The sequence below is a fragment of the Xenopus laevis genome, chromosome 8L (assembly GCF_017654675.1).
Source record: "Xenopus laevis strain J_2021 chromosome 8L, Xenopus_laevis_v10.1, whole genome shotgun sequence".
Taxonomy (NCBI): domain Eukaryota; kingdom Metazoa; phylum Chordata; class Amphibia; order Anura; family Pipidae; genus Xenopus; species Xenopus laevis.
In genome coordinates this window covers 24,724,524-24,747,889 of record NC_054385.1, presented here as the reverse complement: position 1 = coordinate 24,747,889, position 23,366 = coordinate 24,724,524, and the positions used below count along the sequence as shown (strand labels likewise).

General features: G+C 38.0%; 1 protein-coding gene across 6 annotated transcripts in view; it reads left to right on the top strand.

Annotated features, from left to right (window-relative positions):
* Positions 1–23,105, top strand: part of arhgap4.L (Rho GTPase activating protein 4 L homeolog) — a 122,362-nt gene extending 99,257 nt beyond the window's left edge. For 2 of the 6 annotated variants that reach the window (XM_041572534.1, XM_018229676.2), the window contains exons 11-23: positions 1,067–1,094; positions 4,379–4,481; positions 11,402–11,462; positions 11,793–11,870; positions 14,019–14,153; positions 14,299–14,404; positions 14,562–14,792; positions 16,874–16,950; positions 20,239–20,419; positions 20,879–20,971; positions 21,067–21,219; positions 21,472–21,580; positions 21,874–23,105. In XM_041572534.1, coding sequence (XP_041428468.1) covers positions 1,067–1,094; positions 4,379–4,481; positions 11,402–11,462; positions 11,793–11,870; positions 14,019–14,153; positions 14,299–14,404; positions 14,562–14,792; positions 16,874–16,950; positions 20,239–20,419; positions 20,879–20,971; positions 21,067–21,219; positions 21,472–21,580; positions 21,874–22,086 — 1,568 coding nt within the window. In that variant the 3' untranslated portion in view covers positions 22,087–23,105. The other 4 variants (XM_018229677.2, XM_018229678.2, XR_005963260.1 and 1 more) reach the window with 4 other exon arrangements.
* Positions 23,106–23,366: the final 261 nt, after the last annotated feature.

Sequence of the window (23,366 nt, the reverse complement as noted above, 5' to 3'; positions counted from 1 at the left end):
TTCATGAAAGCTGACTACACCCACATGACAGGTGGAAAGGAATTAAAGACGGCGTATAAACAACTTTGCTATAAAATGACAACCGTGACAAGGAGGACAACAGTTCCCCATATTGTCACGGTTATCATTTTATAGCAAAGTTGCAACAAATTAGCAGTAGTAAAACTAAAAACATATTAGATTGAAGCAATTGTGGAATTGATGCATTTATACCATCAGAATAATAAGGCACGGGCTTATAAAGATCATAATAAAAACAGTTCAGGTACCTGTGCTATGCCATATAGAGACAAGGGACCTCCATCAAGGAGATGGAGTCTGAAGGAGAGTAATTAAGGAAAGGTAAAGAAGACCCTAGCTACTAGATAGCTGCTGAAATACCAAACTGGAGAGCTGCTGAACAGAAAGGTGTAAATAATCAAAAATAGGCACATAAAATATGAAGTAAAAAAACAATTGCAAATTGTCTTAGAATATCTGTCTCTACATTAGTATGAAAGTTAATTTAAAGGAGAACAACCCCATTAAGAAGCAATTACAGGTATTGGATCAATTAGGAAACCCGTTATCCAAAAAGCTCCCAAATGATCCGAATTTTTATAAACTATTTCCTTTTTCTCTGTAATAATAAAACAGTGACTTGTACTTGATTCCAACTAAGATATAATTAATCCTTATTGGAAGCAAAACCAGCCTATTGGGTTTATTTAATGTTTAAAGTATTTTCTAGTAGACTTAAGTTATGAGGATCCCTTTTACCTACATGCCATTGACTATTAACTAGATTTTGAAGGCATCTTTGCTCAGTATCAAAAGAATGAAATTCAGCTCTGAGGGTCCTTGGAAGAAAAAAATTATCAACCAGTGTTATTAACAACCAAAAATTATTTTACATTGACTGCAGGCACTTATATAATGAGGCAAAATCATCTTTTTTTATCAGGACTACAGGCAGTGCTATAATGAGGCAAAAATAAAAAATAATGAATGTGTCATACAAAGTCATACTGAAAAACAAAACTCATCCTCTCTGTTTATGACTAATATATTCCTTTTTTCTCCCCAGCTGCTGTGATGGACAGTAATATTTCTGGGTATGTATTTGCCTTTGTTGCACAGCATGTGGGTGGTGGGGAGGAGGGAAAATCTCACTCCCATATGCAGGGGGTTACTTACTAAACTCTGAATGCAAAATCACAATTTTTTTTAAAATTTTTTTAAAAAAATGTAAAAATAAATTCACGAATTTTTCATAATTTATTAAACCCCGAGGGTGGAAAAATCCGAATCTGTAAAATCCGGCATCTCAGACCTGTCAAGGTTGCATATAAGTCAATGGGAGAAGTCCCAATGATTTTTGATGTGCGCTGGGTTTTGTGCAATACCCCAACGTTTTCTGAGTTTTTGGGTGAAAAATTCGAAAAGCAAAGAAAATTTTCGGCAAAATGTAATAATCAATAATCAGAAAAAACCCGAGCGGGTATGATCCGTAGCAGTTTGTAGCGGAAAATATTGAGATAAATTCGGACTTTGATAAATAACCCCCATACTGTCTCACATACTGTACATATGGCAAGCTAAACCTTGCTTGTTACTCTTCTTCCCTTTGTGCTTTTAAGGGATACTCATTCTAAAATACCAATTTATAATTTAATAATATAGTATTTTTTTTGCTGTTCATTAAAATTTTAATATATTTGCCTTTCCTAGAGATTGTTGTTTTTAAATTTCAGCAATTTATAACATTTCCGTTTTGCAATAACTACTTTATTTTGATATGTCGAATTTGAAGCATCGTAAAATAAATGTGTATTGCAATCCGCACTTTGCTGTGTCTGTGTTTTATGAAAAGACACAAAGCTTCAGTTGCAGTATTTTTGATATTTTTCCATAAAACACAAACATAGAAAATTGCTGATTAAAAAATAGTTATGTTTGGAAATGTGAAAATTGTAAAAATCCAGGTATGGCTTTCATTATCCGGAGACCCGTTATCTGTTTTTTAAAGTGACACTTTATAGTATCCTGTTTGGATAACAAGTGCAGAAGAAATTTTGATTTCTCTGCTTTCCTTGATAAAAAAAAACATTATCAACAAAAATTGAATATTTCAAGGAGCCCTTACATTTATATCTGGATTTATTAAGGCAGTCTAATGTTTTTAAAATGAATCTAAAATTCAAGGGCAACTGCTATGATAACGCAATCCTTTTCAGTTTTTAGCAAAGCTGGCAATGTTATGCGGCCCTGGGAGGGGAAGATTAGCAATTTCCACTCAGTTTATTGTGCAACAGACGTTTGATTCTCATATTTAATAGGAACAAGGGGAAGTGTATGTTTCCTCATGTTGGGAATTTTAAAAGCACGGAAGGGCTGTATAAGAATGTATAGAGCAAGCACACTTAAGACTTAAGTGATAAGGAGTCCCTTATCTTTAAAAATTTTGTCTAAAAATGTTATAAAAATGCTATAGAATGTAGATCGGTGTTGATTTATTAATAAACAATTTATCCAGCTGTCAGATGTTATAGAAGCAACTTTTCAGTTGGTCTTAATTTTTTATTTATTTGCCTTTTTATTCTGACTCTTTTTAGCTACCTATGCTCTGTAATGGATTGTTATTTCTACTTTTGATTACTCATCTTTCTGTTCAGGCCCTTTCCTATTCATATTCCAGTCTCTTATTCAAATCATTGCATGGTTGTTAGGGTCATTTGGAGAGCTTCTGAATAAAACGCTTAATTACTTAAAAAACACAAATAATAAGAAAAAAAACCCAATTGCATATAGTCTCAAAATATCACTAACTAAAAGTTATTTTAAAGGTGAACAACCCCTTTAAGCATTTCCAAGCTGATAAACTTGCTTTGCTTATAAGGTAAACTCATGACCCTTTGTATTTTAAAGTAAAGATCAAATATTAGGGTAGGCCAGAGAGGCAAACCCCCGAAAGGGGTAGCTTTAATTGTTTCATTTATATCAAGGTTTGTAAAGCTTTGGTCATTAGCAGGAACCCTCATTAAATTAAACTTGCTTACACTGCCTTACAAACTCCCCTTGACCCGTAGTCATGAATTATGATGGAAAAAACTCATTCGGTTCATTCAGGCAGGTCTGACCACTGATAAAGAGAGCAGCACAGGAGAATGAAGTGCAGAAAATCACTGCCTTGCAGTAAGTACCCCTTTATCCAGGGGAAGGTTCTTCTTTGGGATACTGCAAATAAGTTCAAAAATATTAAAGTATTACAAAGACAATTGAAAAAAAAAAGTATATTATCTTTTACCCTCCTATGTTTTCCTTGATTTCAGCAGATTAAAATATAGAGGCAGATATACCTAAAGTGTAACCTTTATACGTCAACATGGCCTTCACTAGTGTTAACAGTCTCAGCTAATTAATCATTGTCTCAAAAGTATTTGCATGAAGTCAGATTAGCAGTTTATATAGGTTAGGGCATTTTAAAGTTGAAACCATAAGCACAAAGGCTATTTGCAGAAATGGAAGCCATAACCTTCCTATTGTGTTATTATAACATGTATGTACATATTTTTGAGAAAAAGAGCCAGGTTCCTGCTTGCAATGAAGCTGAGAGGAGGAATGATCTGGGGGTAATTCCCTATGCAGTTGAAACTACTCATCAGTTCACAGTCCTGGCCTCTATAGGAATGAAGGAGCAATCTGGAACACTGATCTTATGGGGAGAGTTTCTGCAGACCACACTCTTTCCACTCATGGGCAGTGATCTGATATTTTTAAGATTAGATACTTCTATATGTATCTCAATGGAAATATCTGACAGGGTCAGATCACTGAGAGGGACACAGTGCCTGCTCAACAGATCTACAGTCTTGCACTGTGAATGCCAAATAATCCCTTCAGAGCCTTTCATTGGAAACTGACAGCACTTGGGGAGGACCTGCAGTGATCAGGACAAGAATTGGCAGAAGTCCCCATTTTCTCCAAATAACTTATTTGGAAAAATTTATTTACACACAGCGCATTTTCTGTTTAATGTAGTGCCCTCAATTCAGTTCGGTATTCGGCCAAATCTTTTGCAAAAGATTTGGGGTTTCGGCTGAATCCAAAATATTGGATTCGGTGCATCCCTAATAAGAAGACAGTTATATTTTAGAAATAGGTGAAGCCTTTTGGTATTCCAAATTTCCCATATTTTAGTATGCATAAACAGTCAAATGGTTGCCTTCAGATTTTTGAATTTTGGGATTTCTTTATTGCTCCAAAGTGTGCATATAAGCTTTCAAACAAAACCAAAAATGTTCAATGATTTGTGATTTAATTTGACAGTGCTGCTTAAGCATAAGTGGATTTTGTGTGTGTGTGTGGTGTCAATTGTGTATAACACGGTTGATTTCAGGCAGCAGTCCAGCACCAGTAAGTCTCTGCGAGTGAAAAGGCAGCGGCCGACATCCCAGTATAACCACAAACTGTTTAACGGGGATTTGGAGGAATTTGTTCAGGTACCTCCCTGTGTGCTGCCCCAAATTCCTATGCTTTCTGAGCTATCTTGAGATGATTTGTGGTGGGCACCAACTTTTCAGTGTTGTCCATCCCAGAAGCCTTTGCTGTGTGTAAGCTGAAGAGCAAAAACCCTTAGCAGCTATTAATGATCTATCTATATTTTCATTACCTTCAAATACTTACTAAAAGTGTGCAAAAGTCTTCGATTCAAATTCATTAAAAATAACGTTACTGCTTTTATTTTTCACCCTTAAATTTACAACTGCTCAATAGATTTTTAACATAAAAATATTTTTTTTAAATGTGGGGGATGCCCATTTCTTTTTAATGCAGTTGTCATCAGCTTTGGCGACAAAAAGAAAAAACATCATCAGGGAGTGGGGATTCAAGGACAATGGCTTCCAAGATTCTCTAAACCAGCATCTTGTACAATCTCATTTTCATGCAAGAGTATCTCTTTATCAGGATCACTTTCTGGTGCTCATGAATGTGGTTAAAAGGGCAGGTCACATTTCCAAAAGTTATTGTTATGGAATTATATACAACATATAATGACTTTTTGAAATTAGGTTCTCTGTTTTGTATTTACTTTTTTCCTAAAATGTATGTTTAAAAAATTAATTTCTTTTGTTTTTCCACTCAAAGTTCAGGACTGAATTGTCCTGGGTGTCTGGGGCCCACCGCAGCTGGTGCCTCAGGGCCCCCCACCCCAGTTGCAAGCTCCTTCAAGAGCAGCTCTGCATTATCTGACAATGCTCAGCAGCTTAGGCCCCTATTACTGTATATGGGGTGCCGTTTGTCCCAAATATATTCTGTATACAAAACTATCCCTAATACACAGAATGAATGCCCCTTATGGTATATAAGTATTTGTGACCATATACATATACAACAATATATAAAATACGTATTTCTATTAAAGAATGAGAACAAAATCTGGTTAGTGCACAAAAGGATGTCATTATATTACAAACATTATATTACATTTTAACAATCAATCTGTTTCACAAATGTATAACCTCCATGTAACAGACGCATTTATGTGCAAAGTTACTTACAGAATTAATTATGTAAAAAAAACTTGGACGTGATATATAATAGTGTAACTAACTAGTGCATGCCAAGCTAGATTTGAATGACGGATATTTATAGAATAGATATTTATGACAGAAACCAAGATTTTGTAGTACAGGATTCATTCTTTATACAAAATGAAAGTTCCGTTTCACAAAACATATCCATTCTGTGAAGCAATACTGTCAGTCACATTACTGAACCAATAAGAACAATGCGTACTGCTATATAACAAACAAGATTAAAAGTTGCCAACTTTGCTCCATTTGGCTGCATCGTCCCTAAGGCATAGTATATGGCCTGCTATAGAGGGCACCCTCTAATGTCCCCTCTGCTGTATAGTAATAAACATGATCAAACATTTCCTAAAAAGGCTGCTGTTAAAAACTACAGATTCATAATTGGAAGTTCTTACAAATGACTGAGACATATAATGCTGCACTGATAATGATTCTAGAGAAAGAAAAGTATGCAAAACATAAATATGATACTTTTAGTTGATATGGCTATTCTTATTATAGTAACCTGCTTGTGTGGGCATTTTGGTTAAGATCAACAAAAGCAGCAGCACTCTGGTAATTTGAAAAAAGTGAAACTTTACTTAAAGTGCCAAGGCAACGTTTCCGGGTTCTATGCCCCTTTATCAAAGTGTCACGGTTGGCACCTTAAATCCAGAACCTATGCCAAGCCCCCTGGTCTATGCAGCCGCCTTTGGCCTTGGACGGAGCGCTCAGCCACTCAGATGCCGCCAGGTCTTAAATGAGAGGTGCAAGGCGAGGGGTTCTGGACAAGCAGAGGGGCACAACTGTAAGGCAAAGTCTTTGGGCAGACGTTCACGGTACAAGGCGTTAGGCAGAATCTTAGTCAGATCAGGCCGGGTCGGGGCAGGCAGAATGCAAAAAGTCAGGCAGGCAAGGTTCAAACCAGGAAGTCAATCAGAGGGATAAGGCAGAATAGAAGTCAGGGGTCAGAATACAGAATGTAGAATCGTCAAAAGTCAGGCAGGGGTCACAACAGGTATCAGGATCAGAATAACAGACTAGCACAAAGCTCAGAAAGCACCAGGAAACAAATCCTATAACGGGCAATGTGAAAATCTAAACTGTGCCTTTAAATACTTTTAAATTTCTCGCCACTGCGCTCTGGCGTCATCACGACAGCGTACATGCGCCAATAAACCAGGAAGAAGTGCGCGACGCACACCTAAGAGACAGAACCCTGTGGCTTGGAAAAGCATGGCGGGCGTGCCCGCCGAGGGGGCGGCAGGCGTCCCTGCCGTCCTCCCACTAGACCACCACTGTAAGTAGGATTCGTTACACAAAGGCATGATAGCACTGTTTCCGGCTTCTATGGCCCTTTATCAAGGGCTTGATAAAGGGCCATAGAAGCCCGAAACGTTGCCATGCCACTTTTAAGTAAAGATTCACTTTTTTCAAATTACTGGAGTGCTGCTGCTTTTGTTGATCTTCATCTATTTGCCCTGGCAGAGGGCACCTGGGGCTACAAGGAGTTGTTTTCCTCTCTTGAAGCACACATGAATTGAATTGATGGCATTTTGGTTAAGTGCATTACTGCTGTTTTGCCATTGTCTTGTGATTCATATTCCTGTTTCCCTCTTCCTATCTAAGGTGAGAGCAATTGTGGTGCAGGCCACACCTACCTGCCATGTTGTAATTAATGTACCAGAAATGATTGTTAGGCTCCAATGTCTCCTCCTAACTGTAATCTTGCACCAGTTAGCATTTAGCACTCTCTTTATAATGTGCTTAGCTATAGTTCAACTGCTACATAATAGGTTAACCAGAGACATGGGACTGATCATAATAGGTTAACCAGAAGTGGGACTGATCATGTGCACACACATTCATTATAGTATGAAAAGTGGGTCTTATGAGTAGTCTCATAGTTAGCTGTAGTGTAACTAGTCCATAATAGGTTTAGCCACAGATGTGGGACTGTTCATGTGTACACACATTCGGTATACTATGATGTGAAGGTCTTACGAGCAACTGTGTGCAAACAAAAGGGGTCATTTAGGCAGGGGCAATTTTAGGGGATCATAATTTATTTATATAGCAGCAGCAAGCTGCACATTGCTTTACATTCATTTATAACAAATGGGGTGTAATGATGCTGTCCATGAGTTGTATGTTTTTTTAAACTGAACTTTCATGTGGAAAGAATGAATCCTGTACTATAAAACCTTGCTTTCTGTCATAAATCTATTTTATCATTCAAATCTAGCTTAGCATGCACTAGTTAGTTACACTAATATATTATGTCCAAGTTCTTTTACATAATTAATTCTGTAAGTAACTTCGTGAGACAGATTGATGGTTAAAATGTACAGAATGGAGTTTGTAATATAATGACATTCTTTTGTGCACTAACAAGATTTTGTTCTCATGCTTTAATAGAAATAAGTCTTTTGTATGTTTTTTTTACGTGTATATGGTCACAAAGTCTTATATACCATGAGAGGCATTAATTCTGTGTATTAGGAATAGTTTTGTATACAGAATGTATTTGGGACAAACGGCACCCCGTACTACTAAGCATGCACAGCACTCTTTACTTAAAGCTTTCACAGAGCAATTTTAATGTTGATAATTATCTCTGATAGTGGTTTTAAAACGTTTCAGTTCAAGCCCCACGTGAAGGTCCATATTTTGTTTAGGAACCCACTGAGAACTTAACCTTTGATCAGTACCCTCCTTAGATCATGAAATGAATTAAAAAAAAGGTAATAGTTTCAAGAATATAGAATAAGAGAGACATTATTCACTTCAGATCTCACCCTAAGTGAGAGAGCAAATACCTGGCTCCCTCATCCTCTGCTCCAAGCTCCTCCTCATCCTAGATGGGCCAGTACCACATTTTGGGTATCTCTTGGTTAGAGCAACCCAGCTTACTGATGTTATATGAGTAAAATAAAGCTATTCATATGAATGATTTATAGTCTCTGTAAAGCACTCCAGAATATGTTGGTGCTGTATAATATATATAAAATAAAAAAAATCTAAAACGATTGAAAAAAGTCATTATTTGTCATATGATTTTTGAAAATGATACATTGTATTAAACTGCCCACTGTTTTAGTCTGTTATTCTATATTGTGGAAGACTTTTGCACAATTTGTGACTCCAATATGTGTATTTCCAGTCTCATGTAGACCAGATATGCTGTCTTTCCTTGCTCAAGTTAGTTTCCTTCTACACTTCCTTCTCGTTTTCTCTTTCTTGCTTACAACCACTTCTTTCTTTTGTGCTGCTGTCAGGAGAAGGAGGTATCTGTCCCGTGCACAGGTACACTTCAGGCATTCTTTTGCTATGCTTATGTCATTGTTGAAAAGGTTTTTTGAAATATCTTTAATTTTTGCTTGCGCTGAATATGCTGGCCTTTTGTAAGCTACAATAGCCTTGTCAGCCCAAAATTTAAGTTTTAGTAAAATTAGCTGGAAAGCAGAAGGTTGGGCTTGATGGCAGTTGTAGCTCTGCAACAGGCAAAAGCTTAGAAGAATTATGAGAATTATATTTTTTTCATGATTTTATGCCACGAAAGGGACACTGATGCTGGAATAAGCAGCGTGTTATGGAAAACCTAATAGCTTATTTTACTTGGATGCTAAATGACGATGCCAGTTTGGCCATCTAAGGGCACTGTTTCCGTACCATCCTCGGGTGACATTTAGTTAGTTGCTTCCATGGGAAAGGTATAGTAACTCCCAAATGGCTAAAGGGAGTTGATTGCCTTTTTTTATTAAATACTCTACTACTTTATATTAAGACCTGTATTATTTTAGCCTCAGTGTCCCAATAACTATAACCTAAAAGTCTCAGCTTGCATCTTATAATAAGTCTTATACCATAGCTCTGAAATATATAATTTAAAGGACAAGGAAAGTGCTTTTATGCTTGGGGGGGGGGCAAACGTTAGGCACCCCAAGCAATTGTATTTACTTACCTGACACTCTGGGCTCCTATTAGCAGAAAACTGCACTGGCAATAGGTTATTCCAGAGAGTACCATGGAGCGATCCTCTTCCTGCTTCTTTATTCAGCTGGTGGCTGCACATGCGCAGTAGAGTGAAAGCTTTAACGAAGAAGCCGGCAATGTCATTCTACTGTACTACTGCATCTGCCCCAGGAAATATGAAAAGTGAAGAAGACAATCGCTCGCTGTTGGAACCCCAAGCCATTAGTATATACAACCACTTGGGGTGCCTAACTTAAGTATAAATTACTTTCCTTCTTCTTTATATAGGTGCTTCTTATTGTGTGTGTGTGTATGTATATATATATATATATATATATATATATATATATATATATATATATATATATATATATATTATACCGTTTGCCTATTTGCATTTTCTGATTAGCAATGTGTTATTCGGTTGGTGGTAAGGACGGATAGGTGCTATTTGCAATATAGCATAAGGAGAAGCCATCTCCTGTGGCACTGGCAAAGATCATGTCATATCACCATAAAATCTTTTTTTAAGTGCGGTCTGTAATTCGCCACTTTGTAGCCTGCCATACAAAATTGGGTTTTGCTAGTTGGCAGTAATATATATAAATATGCAAGGCAAGGAATAACATTTACAGAGAAAAGTAAAAATGCACTGTTCCAACTTACCCCAAGCTAACATTCATTGCTTTCCTGATATCCTTTGTATGCAAACAGTTGTTACAAGGTCATTACTACTTTGATTTGAGAGCTCATGCCCTAAGGGAACATTTACAGAAAAACTTCAACTAAAATACAAGTATCTCTAATTGCACAGTGCAGAATTTTCCAGCCACTGGATTTTCAGCTTCTATGCATCTCTTGCTGATGAGCCCTGCTAGCATTAGCTCAGTAACAGTAATCAAATACCTGCAGTTGTACTCCATCAAGGTTTTGGGAGCCGTAGATTATCAGTATTGAGAGGTATTAACAGTGACAGTATAATCATTCAGGTATAAAAGTAGATATACTTTATTTATAAATAGGGGTCGTCATTTTTCTTCCTTTATGGTGCCATATCACTATATAATACACAAGAGCCATGAACATCCTGTAAATTATATCCTTATAAATGGCACTTAGTGGTGTAATCAGTTATAATTGGTGCTTAGTGATGTAATATATCACGACACATGACTGAAACTTATGTATAATAAAGCACCCCCTGTTGAATAATAATATGAGGATAACACCTCAGAAGCCTTCGACCTTGTACTTTTATATGGTCATGGAACTTCTCTGGGACTTATAATATCCTTTTATTTTAAAATAAAGTGTGGTTTATTCACTATACATTGGGCATAGATACTGTAAATCATAATGTAAGCAATAGGATAGCTTCTATCAACTGCTACTTGTAGGATACAAACTGTCTCCTTACGAGAGATATATATATATATATATATATATATATATATATATATATATATGTAGTTGACAAACAACCCAGGTGCTACTCAATTAAGCGTAATTGATATTTGTCTAAATGGAATGAGTGCACACTCCAAAGGTTTTATTTTAAAACCATAATTTTATTTAAGTAATTAAAAAACATTAATTAATTTAAATAAAATTATGGTTGTACAATAAAAAGGTTCCCAGTGTGCGCTCATTTTGTTTGTACAAATATATATATATATATATATATATATATATATATATATATATATATATATATACACAAATCACATGCATTTTTGGTATTTCACAATATACTCCTTTATATACTTGTATTTTAGCTGTAGTTTTACCTTTTTGTGTGACATTTGTATTTGTTGGTGTATCAGATACAGTTTGTCAGACACCTTAACACTACAATGTTATTTGAATCATAGAGTTCAGGACAAGCCATTCCCCGGGTAGTATCCAGCTGCATTCGCTTCATTAACTTGCATGGTAAGGATATTATTATTGTTATTAATAATAAAGTATGATATCATAATTTGGAAACAGCAATTATTTGCAGTCTTTAAATTTAAAACAAAAACCAGAACCAACTTCGTTAAGTAGCCACATGTGTCCACTGGGTGTCACTGCAGTATAAAGAGGGATGTAGGCATCCCTCACTGTTGTCTGATTTGGTGAAGTACTTTGATGTGCACATTTCTGCAGGACGAACCACAATATTGGTATGAACGCAGGACCCAGATCAGTCTGTCATTAAAAACAGTTATTTTGGTAAGTGCCTGATTAAAGAATTATTACTACAGCTTCTTCTGCTTTCAGGATTACAGCATGAAGGTATTTTTCGTGTCCCCGGATCTCAGGCTCAGGTGAACGAAATCCGAAGTTCCTTTGAAAGAGGTAAGTGAAGCAGTTAAAGAGATAGTTGGGAAGTATGGGATCTGTTATCCGTAAACCCATCATCCAGAAAACTCTGGATTATAGGAAGGACATCCTCTATATACTGCATTACTGCATTTTATCCAAATAATCCATTTTTTTTTTAAATTATTTCCTTTTTTACTGTAAAAATAAAACAGTGCCTTGTACTTGATACCAACTAAGATATAATTAATCATTATTGGAAGCAAAACCAGCCTATTTGGTTTATGATTTTCTAGAAGCTTAAGGTATGAAGATCTAAATTACAGAAAGATCCGTTATCCGGAAAACCCCAGGCCCCCAAACATTCTGGATAACAGGTGCCATACTTGTATTTACAATATCACGGAGATAATAATAATCTTAAAGCTACACAAAACAAGATCATGAAGACGATAGGAAGAACATTCTCATTCATAAACAGGGAAAATTTACCATTTAAGATAAAAATAAAAGTTGTGTCTATTGACCATATGTACCTGCATATTCCTCCATAGAGTTTAAGATAACAACATATTTGTCCTACCGTTATATTAAAAGTCCATATGTACTATGTATTATCGTATTCGCAAAAAACAGTTAAGTTGCATATTTGTATACAGGCCTCTAGCTACTATGCAGTCCAATTCATAAGTCCAAAATGTTTCCCTTTACAATACAGAAATTGAGCTCTCAAACCTTGTGCACAATCCTTTCGAATCAGGTGTTCAGCAGTGATTAGCCCAACCAGCCACAGGTCAAGGGAATACTACGCATGATCCAGTAACTGCAGCAATCTGATGATTATAGTGATATTTCAGCGTTGTGATTTTATTGGCTCAGCTCATGTAGACAAAAAAGTGGCAACATTTCGGGCCTCGCAGAGCCATCAAGCCTCTTGATAAAAGGCCCTGCGAGGCCCGAAACGTTGCCACTTTTTTGTCTACATGAGCTAATAAAATCACAATCATCAGAGTGCTGCAGTTACTGTATTATGCGAAGTATTCCCTTTGTAACAAAAAACGGTCCACATCCCCACGGTGGATTTGGGATGTGGTCAATTGGCATACATTTAAAGGAGGTTATTGAGTGTTTAGCTTGTAGCCAATGCTGTGCCACTGGTTGCTTGGATATATCCTGTTTGCCTTCTTTCTTAGGTTTATGTTCCAAAGCTGCCCTTATCGATGCATAATGCATGCTAATCAGTTCTTTAAGTTGTCTGCAGGTTTTCCTGCAGTACACTAGCCCGCAAGGGCATTTAATAATATATACAACATTACTGGACGTACAAGTCAGTCTATGTTATATGTGGTATGCTTTACCATTATAGGAGGTGACCTAAAATGTGCTTATTCTCATAGGTATACATGTATGCATTTGCATAGGTAGGGGCCCAGTGTTGCTGGTCTTTCTTCCAAAAAAAACCAAATAATAAAATATATATATATATATATATATATATATATATATATATATATATATATATATATATATATATATATATAATGTTCAAAGTGGACCAGCACACCGAAGTTTTCAATCAAAAGAGTTTTATTTTAACATCACTCATGGACACATGAGTGATGTTAAAATAAAACTCTTTTGATTGAAAACTTCGGTGTGCTGGTCCACTTTGAACATTGTATACGCTGATTGACCAAGCACCCACATTTGAACAACAAGGAAGGAGTGCAGGTACTTTGTGAATGCTTATATATATATATATATATGTGTGTGTGTATATATATATATATAAGTGAATGTTTTTAGATGGGGCCAGTGACCCCATTTGAAAGCTGGAAAGAGTCAGAAGAAGAAGAGAACCACCCCTTTAATTTAAACCTGCTTTATTACTAGTTGATCCAGAGGAAGCTGAAAATAACTCAGGTGAAACCTCAACAGCCCTTTTACAAAACCAGCATTTTTTTGTTTGTACTTAATTATTAAGATTTGTTAAGTATTTAAAAAGACAATGTTTATTTTCTGTGAACAACATCTCCCTCTGCTGACACAAAAAATAAAACAATGCCTTGTAATTGTAAAATATTTTCTCACATCCCAAAAACAATTGCTCAGACAATTCATTTGATACACTGAGATGTCACAATAGGACATTTAAATGAATTGGTTATGTGTCATATTACACAGGTGAAGATCCACTAGACGATAGCTGCAGTGGCCATGATGTGGACTCAGTTGCTGGGGTCCTAAAGCTTTATTTCCGTGGCCTGGAGAAGCCCCTCTTTCCCCCTGAGATGTTTAATGATCTCCTGTACTGTATCCGTGAGTACTGCTGCTCTTCTGATCTTCTGAATTCGACACTTATTGTTTGAACTGTTAATTCTGGGGCACTAAGCTTTTTTGCATGGGCATTGGGGGCTTTAATTCTGTATGCTTGCTGAGTTGATCTCTGGGGTTCTCTCTACAGATCTGGAAACAGCTCAAGAGAGAATAACACACCTAAGGAAGCTGGTGTCCCAACTTCCGCCACCTGTCACTCTTGTTCTTAGATACCTTTTTGCCTTTCTGAATCAGTGAGTAATCTAAGGAGTTTAGAGTCGGGTTAGGGAGCTGGATTATGACATCTCTTGATTAGTTGCAGTACCTGTCATTCTCATCAAGAAGTTTTCTATATTCTTAGTTGTACAGATGCCAATGCAATCACCTAACCTTGGTTATGTTCTCTGTCAGTCTGTCCCAGTATAGTGATGAGAACATGATGGATCCATATAATATAGCGGTGTGCTTTGGACCAACCTTGGTTTCCATTCCTGAGGGGCAGGACCCTGTATCTGTTCAGGCCCGTGTTAATGAGGTGGTGAAAACTATCATAATTTACCAAGAGAGGATATTCCCAGGAAGTGCTGAATTGGAGGGGCCAGTTTATGAGAAATGCATGACGGTGGAGGAGGATGAAGACTGGTGAGTGTGTTCCAGTGCAATTTGTCTGTATCAAGTGGGGAGGGGTCTGTCACAAGCGCATACTTACTTACTTACTTACGTAATAAACTTCATGGCGCCCCAGAAATAATGCACTTAACACCCACACCACATCAGCTATATATTGCATATTATTATATATATTGCAACCATAGTGCAATTTAACCAATACAGCCACTAATTAAAGTTGTGGGGAAAAAAAACATTCCTTTGTTAGTAGTAAACATGGCAGTTTGTGCCCATTGTGCCCACAATATCTGTGGGGTATTCTGAGGGGATTTTATGTTTAGATCAGGCAATCCTTCCTTCTGTACTTCCTTCAGACCATTAAAAGGGATCCCTTAGTTTCTTGGGGTCCATGCTCTCCAAAGTAAAGGTGTCCATACAAGGGCTGATAAAAACTGCAGACAAATCAAGCCAGCAACTTATGAATTTCACTGATGGTAGTTCTCCAATTGGCTTCCCCAACCCAATTTGGTCTAAATTCGGCAAAATGTCGATCTGACAGGCTTAGAAGTCTCGTTGGACTCGTCCAACCGCTTGCTTTCAATCCGATCATTGGGCCCTAGGGCCCACAATATCGCCCAGGCGCCCTCTCAAGATTGGGGCAAGATCCTCTTGTTTGGAGACATCTCCATTCTGCTCATGTATGGTCACCTTCAGTAATATAAATTGAATAGTCACCTGTCCAATTACTTACTATTGGCCCTTTTTATAATTGAATGTTGAATGTAGTTTTACTAAAATAGTGTTTACAGAGATGTATACAGTGGGTTTCAGACAGAATCTTGGACTTATGAATTGGACTGCGTAGCAGCTAGTGGCCTGAATGCAAATATGCAATTTAACTGTTTTGTGCCAATACAATAATACATAGTACATATGGACTTTTAATATAGGACCAATATATTGTTATCTTAATCTCTATGGAGGAACATATGGTTAGTAGACACAGCTTTTATTTTTGTCTTTATTATAATATAACAACACGTGATTTTTAGGGGAACACATTGCACTTTAATATAGGCCACATAACCAATGGAGTTTTTAGTCATTTATACCAGCACAAAACATTTATTAAACATTGCACTTTTAATACATTGATTCAAACAGGACAAAACTTTGTGAGACGATTTGATTTTACTTCACTAAACCAGTGCAAAAGTTGACAACTTTTAAGGGGTCATTTATGACAGTAGTGCTGCCAACTGAGCCCCAGTGCTAACCAGACACTTTTAAATTAATGTGTGATAGACAATTTATGTGCAAAACAATTTATGTGCAACAAGAGGGATGTCTGTGGCTGCATGATGAGTGTGTTTTTTTGACGCTTTATACTATGTAAAGAGCCTGAAATCGTTTGGGTGGACCACTGTAAAGTTTGAAGCACATTCTAATAATATTGGATGAAACAAAATACATGTATAGTGGACTGATGATCCTGACAGTGATCTATGTATCATTGATATTGATTGGTTCGGTAATCTGGCATATTGGAAAATCTGGTGATGTAACATGTGTATTGGTGTAGTTAAGCAAAGTGGTACTATCTAGTGCACTGATTTTATGTATGTGTTAGCTTTAGTGCAAAAATATCTCAGGAATACACACGCCAAGCCACAGGGCCTGTAGTATTACAGTTATTTTAGTGGCTTTCAGTTATGTATTTACTCATGCTCATTTTAGCTATTCTCAGAAATTATAAAGGTGATTGTTCCTTTGTTACAAAGTGGACCTCTTTTTGTACACCATTGCAATACACCCATACTGTAACTATGAAGTATTTCATGTAATACTGGTAAACAGCTTGCTGGATCTTTTAAACCATGCATCCAGACAGCATAATAGAATTAGCAGCCTAATGGCCTCATTGGGTGGATCATGATTGGCATTTTATGTAAACCTGAGGTGTGGTATGGGAGAAGCAGTGTGTGGCCTGGCATCTTTTTTCATTAGTGCACCATTTTGAAGTGATTGCTGATGTTTTTGTGCTTCAAACTATTGTGTTGTAAAGACCATGGATAAACTTAAGTCTAAACTTTCTTTGTTTTTCATCCCATTAGTGATCCACTGTCCCTTGATGCTCCTATTGAGGAATGTGAACAAGAACAACAGCAAGAACTGGCCCTCAGTGAGGATGGTCAGGAAAAAATTTTTGAATAATTTTTATGTGTAATTTTCTGCCTGTGCTGCTACTTCCCTCTGTACATTTGTTTGTTACACTACAGGCCAGTGTTGTCACACCACACTGGACTCCCCCCCCCCCATAAATCTTCAGAGGGGTGATTTTTAACTATAGAGGAAATAACACACATGGTCCAGTCCCCCTGTCCCCTGTGTCTCCCCCCAATTGCAGGGTCTGTGATCTTCTGCTCCCCAACAACCACTGCCACTGCTTTAGACTGCTCTACATGGGCTGATCTGGTATGCTGTCTCTGTCCATTCAGCTCGTGGGCCACAAGGATGGAGAGCATATGAGTGGCACGACATGGTATCAGTGTTGGAATTGGGGAGGCGAGGACCTGCAGGAAAACCCGAGCAAAGAGCCCACCCTCTGGTTGCCCTCTTTCCCCCAGCTAAGGGCCCACCTCTCTGGCAAATCACCCTGCCCCCAATGATAACCGCTTCCATCAACACATTCAGGCCCCCTAGCACTTCACCACTTTACCACACAGCCTGCCTTAGTGCCGATGGGTCTCCTCGATTGATATCTGTCCAAAAATCGGGCAGATATTGATTGGGCAGGTTTGAATTTTCCTGCTATTGACCACATCAGCTAGTTGATGTGGTCCTACAACCACTCGGCAGCCATTGCTACTATTATTATCCGATCGCTTGCCCTAAGGGCATTAACCCGATATCGCCTTGCCTTTGGTGGTCATATCGTGGAAAGATTTGCTCATTTGGCGACCTCGCCAAACAAGCAGATCTTATAGTGTATGGGCACCTTAAGACATCTAGGGTAGTAATTGGTAACATATGGTTTAGCGGGATGCCTTGTCCTTTAAATTCTTAGGGTGAATGAAAATATCATGATTTCTATAATTGGTGCAGATATTTATAGGCTTAGTCAACATGATGTCTAAACACATTTGCAGCGTATTGTCAGCTGATATCCTTTTAAATTGGACTAGTATCTAGTAGAACTGGGGTATACACCTAAGCTTTTGTTATTGTGAGGGATTCGTTTACTTAGAGCAGTTGTATCGTGGCAAAGTTTTAGCATGGAAAGTGAAATAAGACTCATTAAATGACACAGCACTGTACACATTTCACTGCTCTAAGGTGAAGCAACACAATTGATCCAATTTTGAATTCAAGGACACTCGCACACACACAAGGGGCCGATTCACAAAGGGTCGAATATCGAGGGTTAATTAACCCTCGATATTCGACTGGGAATTAAAATCCTTCGACTTCAAATATCGAAGTCGAAGGATTTTAGCGCAAATAGTGCGATCGAACGATCGAAGGAGGATTATACCTTCGATCGAACGATAAAATCCTTCGAATCAACGATCGAAGGAATATCCTTTGATCAAAAAAACTTAGGAAAGCCTATGGGGACCTTCCCCGTAGGCTAACATTGAGTTCGGTAGCTTTTAGATGGCGAGCTAGGGGGTCGAATTTTTTTCTTAAAGAGACAGTACTTCGACTATCAAATAGTCGAACGATTTTTAGTTCGATTCAAAGTCGTAGTCGTAGTCGAAGGTCGTAGTAGCCCATTCGATGGTCGAAGTAGCCCAAAAAACACTTCGAAATTCGAAGTTTTTTTACTTCGAATCCTTCACTCGAAGTTAGTGAATCGGCCCCCAAGTGTTTTTCTCTCTGTACCTAGGAAGATTGTAAATTCTGTGGCCCCTGTTCCACATGTTGGGGGAGCTATTCCTGGCTTTATAAATATCTGTGGTGGAAGCATTTCCTATACTCCCTCAGCTAGCACGGAGCATTCTTTTCATTTTCTAGCGTGGCCTTCTGTATACCTGAAAAACTCTTAAATACAAAACCCTTTCATTTTCACTGAACATGTGTGGGTCAAGTCCATGTCCTCTCAAAAAATTCTCCTTCTAAACCATACTGCATGACATAGCCCTCCCAACTCACTTTTAAATGTCTTCCATAAATCTTGTGCACTGAGTGCTTCCAATTTCTTCAAGGATTTGTCTGCTCAGAAAAGCAGTATGTTTTTTCTCTGTAAAGCTTGTCGGAATACTCCATGTACCACTTCACCCTTTATTTGTGGAACCACAGTTGAATTAGTGCACATCACACCACACAACAGTTCCCTATTTTCTTATGGAACCAGAATAGAACTAGACACCTCACATATTTTTACTTTTACTAATTGAACCTTATTTATAGCACCTTGCTCTGTGCAGCACTTCCCCCTTCTCTAATGGAACTGAGCACAATGTACAACATAGCACCATTACCATCTCAGAGGGAACTGCAGTAGGACTGGAGCACATAATGCACCACAAAGCACTTCCAGCTTTTTTTTTGGAATTTCTGTCTTGTAGTAGTGGAGCACAATGCACCTTAAAGTATCTTTATATTTTGAAGGAAATTATTTAAAGCCTGGCTAAAAACACTTCTTATTTTTTAAAGGAGCTTCTGTAGAGATGGCCTCCTTAAGCACTTCATTAAGCACTTACAGATTCTGCAAAACCACAAAACATAAAACACTACTGGCTTTCCAGATAGAGCTGACAAAAACATCCTCAAAATTCCATGAATAACCTTTAGCAAAAAGTTATATTTACAACATACCTACCATTAAAGAAAAATCATAATAATATGCAAATCTCTTCAAAACCTCCTACAACACCGGAATAACATTTGATTTAACCTTATCATATATGATGCAGGTCTTTATGCACTGCCTTATGCAGAATGTATTACTCTTATTCTGGTTGTCTTTGTATGTTTTCCACTGACCCTGGGTGGCAGTGACCTCCTAATTGTCTCTTAACACCTAGCACTTAACCTTGTATCAGTTGTACAGGATGATACACCAGATAGCTTTAAGAAGGGGTCGGATGGCTTTTTAGCTAGTGAGGGAATACAGGGTTATAGAAAATAGTACAAGTTGATCCAGGGCCAAGTCCGATTTCCATTTTGGAGTCACGAAGGAATTTTTGCTCCCTCTCAGGGAAATTGGACAGACTTGAAATTAGTTTTTCTGATCCTCTGGATCAACTAGCAGTTAGGCAGGTTAAAATAGAGTTAAAAGATTGAACTTGATTGACTTGTGTCTTTTTTCTACCTTACTTACTATAACGTTCTATTGTTATTTGTGTTCTAAAAATACTCATCTGTTTTATTAATGTGCTGTTTGAATGTAGAATGCTGCACATATATAAACATATATAGCACTATATAAACAAAAATAAACATACATACTTAATACCCCTCATCTCTTTTGCAGAGCTGGAACCCATAGAAGCCATTGCCCGGTTTGATTATTCAGCTCAAACGCCTCAAGAGCTTTCATTCAAAAAGGGTGACATTCTGCTACTTCATGGTAAAGCAAATGGAGACTGGTGGCGAGGCGAGATTGCAGCGACCTTGGGGCTCATCCCCCATAAGTACATCAGTATTCCTGAGGGGTGAGTATCAGAGGGCAATAAACCAAGCCTGAATGACATGATGTAACATGGTTGCTGTGGAAGGAAAGATGTTCTAGTATTAGTCTTGTTAGGATGGTTTATAACACATTGTAAGTGGTTATATTTTGGATACTGACAGTAAGTAGTACTTTGATAGAATCAGGGTTAGGGGACAATGTTGCAGTAAGCAGCACTTCAAGAGGAAATACTCTGATCACCAGTGTGCAACCCCGCTCTAACACCACCCCCGCATACTGATTTTCTAGCTGCGGCTGTAATCGGGGCCAGGGGGAGGTCAGGGGGCAGCTGTATTTTTTCCATGGTGTCCTGCCAGTCCAACTCTGCTGATCACTGTTGTCTAACAGGATTATTAGTCATACTCTGTAAAAATGCAATTTACAAGTGTTTAATAAGTGTTAATATAAGCTGTGTTTACAAGAAAACCCGTTGTATCTGTAGAACAGAGAAGAGGCTGGAGCAAAAGTGCCAGAGAAAAGAGTTGGAGTCTGGTATAGCACATACCCCTGACGATGGTCTTAAAGAACCATGCAGGTAAAAATAGTGGGAGGTGTACTTGGGGTGGACGGTTGTTTTTGGGGTGGAGGGTAGTTTCTTAGCAGTCACACTGTTTCATGCTCCTTCTACAGGCTACGTGTAAATTCTGACAGCGCTTGCTCCCCTAGGAAACGCAGTGAAGGAAGCCCCATCAGAAAACTCAACTCCCCCTTCATGGACAATGTCCGGCTTCCCTTCCACATGGCTTTCCAGGCAACTCCCAGGATGGGGGGGCATATTGAAAGGTAAAAGAGAGGGAGGGCAAATATTTTAGCAAAGTGAAATAGAAGCCTCCTAGATTCAGCAAACAGTGGTTTAAAGCTGCCTTTAAATACTGTTGATACAATGCAAACCATGGGGTTATGAATAAATATTGACAATATTTACAAGTAGTATGCTATTCATTAGCAACCTATCATAATGGATGCTATTCTAACTTTACTGCTTAACTGCTGACTAGTTGGTGTGATATTACTATCTATTATTTTTGTCCCCAGGGTAATACCAGGTACTGGAGAAAGGAGAACCGTAATAGACAGTGCTTCAAAGAGTACCAACGCAGCCAAACCCTGGCAAAATGATCGTCAGGGCATCGAAGTGGATAAGGTAAGAGTAGAAATGGATTGAGGGCATGTCCTGAATTCCTGAATAAGAAATGTGGGCTAATGTAATAAGTTTCAAACCAGCACATATAATTGTTACATTTATTATATCACCACTACTGAAAGTCAAGGTAATGCTGGAAAATTTCAAAGGGACAAACTGAATATCATAATGGTATATACTGTATCTTAATGAAATTGCATTATAAGTATTTTAGAAGTTTGCAACTCTGAATTTACTGTGCTAAGTGGACAGTGTCTGGGTCATTTAGCTTCTTAACTTTTGTATTTGTGCAGGATGTGACGAAAAATATGAACAGTGTCTTCAAAGAGCTGCTGGGAAAAACTGCTCTAAAGCAGGTGAATTTGGAAGATCCTGTAGACCCTGTTAAAGCTGGAAAACCACGGGAACTTAAGCAAGTGGCACCAAGTACCCCTGATCAGTCACGTGGAAGCCCAGCAGCGAAGAAAGGAGCTGCAGGAAGAAATGTGTTTGGGACCCGGAGATGAACGTCAGTTACTGATTATGTAGATGAGAGCAAGAAGGATTGTACAGACCAGTGGGTTCCTCAGAGGGAGAGATTGTTCTGCCATATCCATGTGTCTAATGTTCTCACTTGTAAAAATGTAATACACATATGATGCTTGCTCTTCTTTTTGCAAGTCAATGGAATGTTCCCTTGAAGGGATCAAGACTCTCTTAATCTCCAATGTGCATTTGTTTTAATTTATCAATGTGTGTGCAATTGTCATAAACAGAAGCACAGCTATAATACCAGCAGGGGCTCCCTTACCTTATACTACCCCAAACTTGCCAGCACTGAACTCTTATGGTCAACACTGTAAGCAAACAGGCAGGAGCATCTTATACAGAAGTGCTTGAATTTAAATGGTTTCACAAAGCCACTATAGCACCCCATAGAACATAAGTTTGCCAAACATACCAAAAGTGAGATATATGATATATGAGGGTGATCTAAAACCACCCTCAGAAGCACAATCTTAAAATTAGACTTTCCTTGTCTTGTCTAGAATTACCAACATTAAAAATAAATGAGACGTGTTGGAGAACTTTTGCTATATTAAAATGATACAATTTTTATTATAAGGTGAAGACAGAGCTGTTGTTTACATAAAAGCGGTCTAGTGCATGGGAACATTCAGTGTGAGCATTGAAGAGCAGCACAAGTTTAACATTTGCGAAGGATTTTTGTATTGCACGGTGAGCAGCATTAATAACATTTGGGCCCCCAATGTCCTTTCAGTTTGAAGTTTTGTAGTTGAGTAACTGCACCCCCCCCCCAACAGCAAATAGACTATACCTGTTCTGGTTATACCTATCTAGTTGTGGAATATTTTAAGATTGCAAACATTCTGTTAATGATCAGTCCATTTGTTTGTAATTCTGCATTTGCATAGAATTGGTCGCTGCAACATCACCAGCAAGGTAGACAGCTTTTTTATTTTCCCCATCAAGGAGGGTCTTGAGGCAGCTTATGGGTTAATAAATGTTCCCAATTTGAATGGCACAAGAAGAGAGTATATTTTTTATTCCATTTTCCATACTTTTTATTCCATTTTTCTTGGACTCCGAGACTTCTGCTGTGTGTCTGCTGGTCCAGTCCTTTCCCTTTCAGTGTTCTCTGTCAGTTCTTTATTCTGCCCACCCTGGACCTGGTCACTGAGTGACCCACTCACCAGGAAACCCAGAATCCTTTGCTTGAAGTGTCATGGCACTCAGCTTATGTATATAAGTAATTCCATGTGTGTGTTTGTGTGTGACAGAGGAG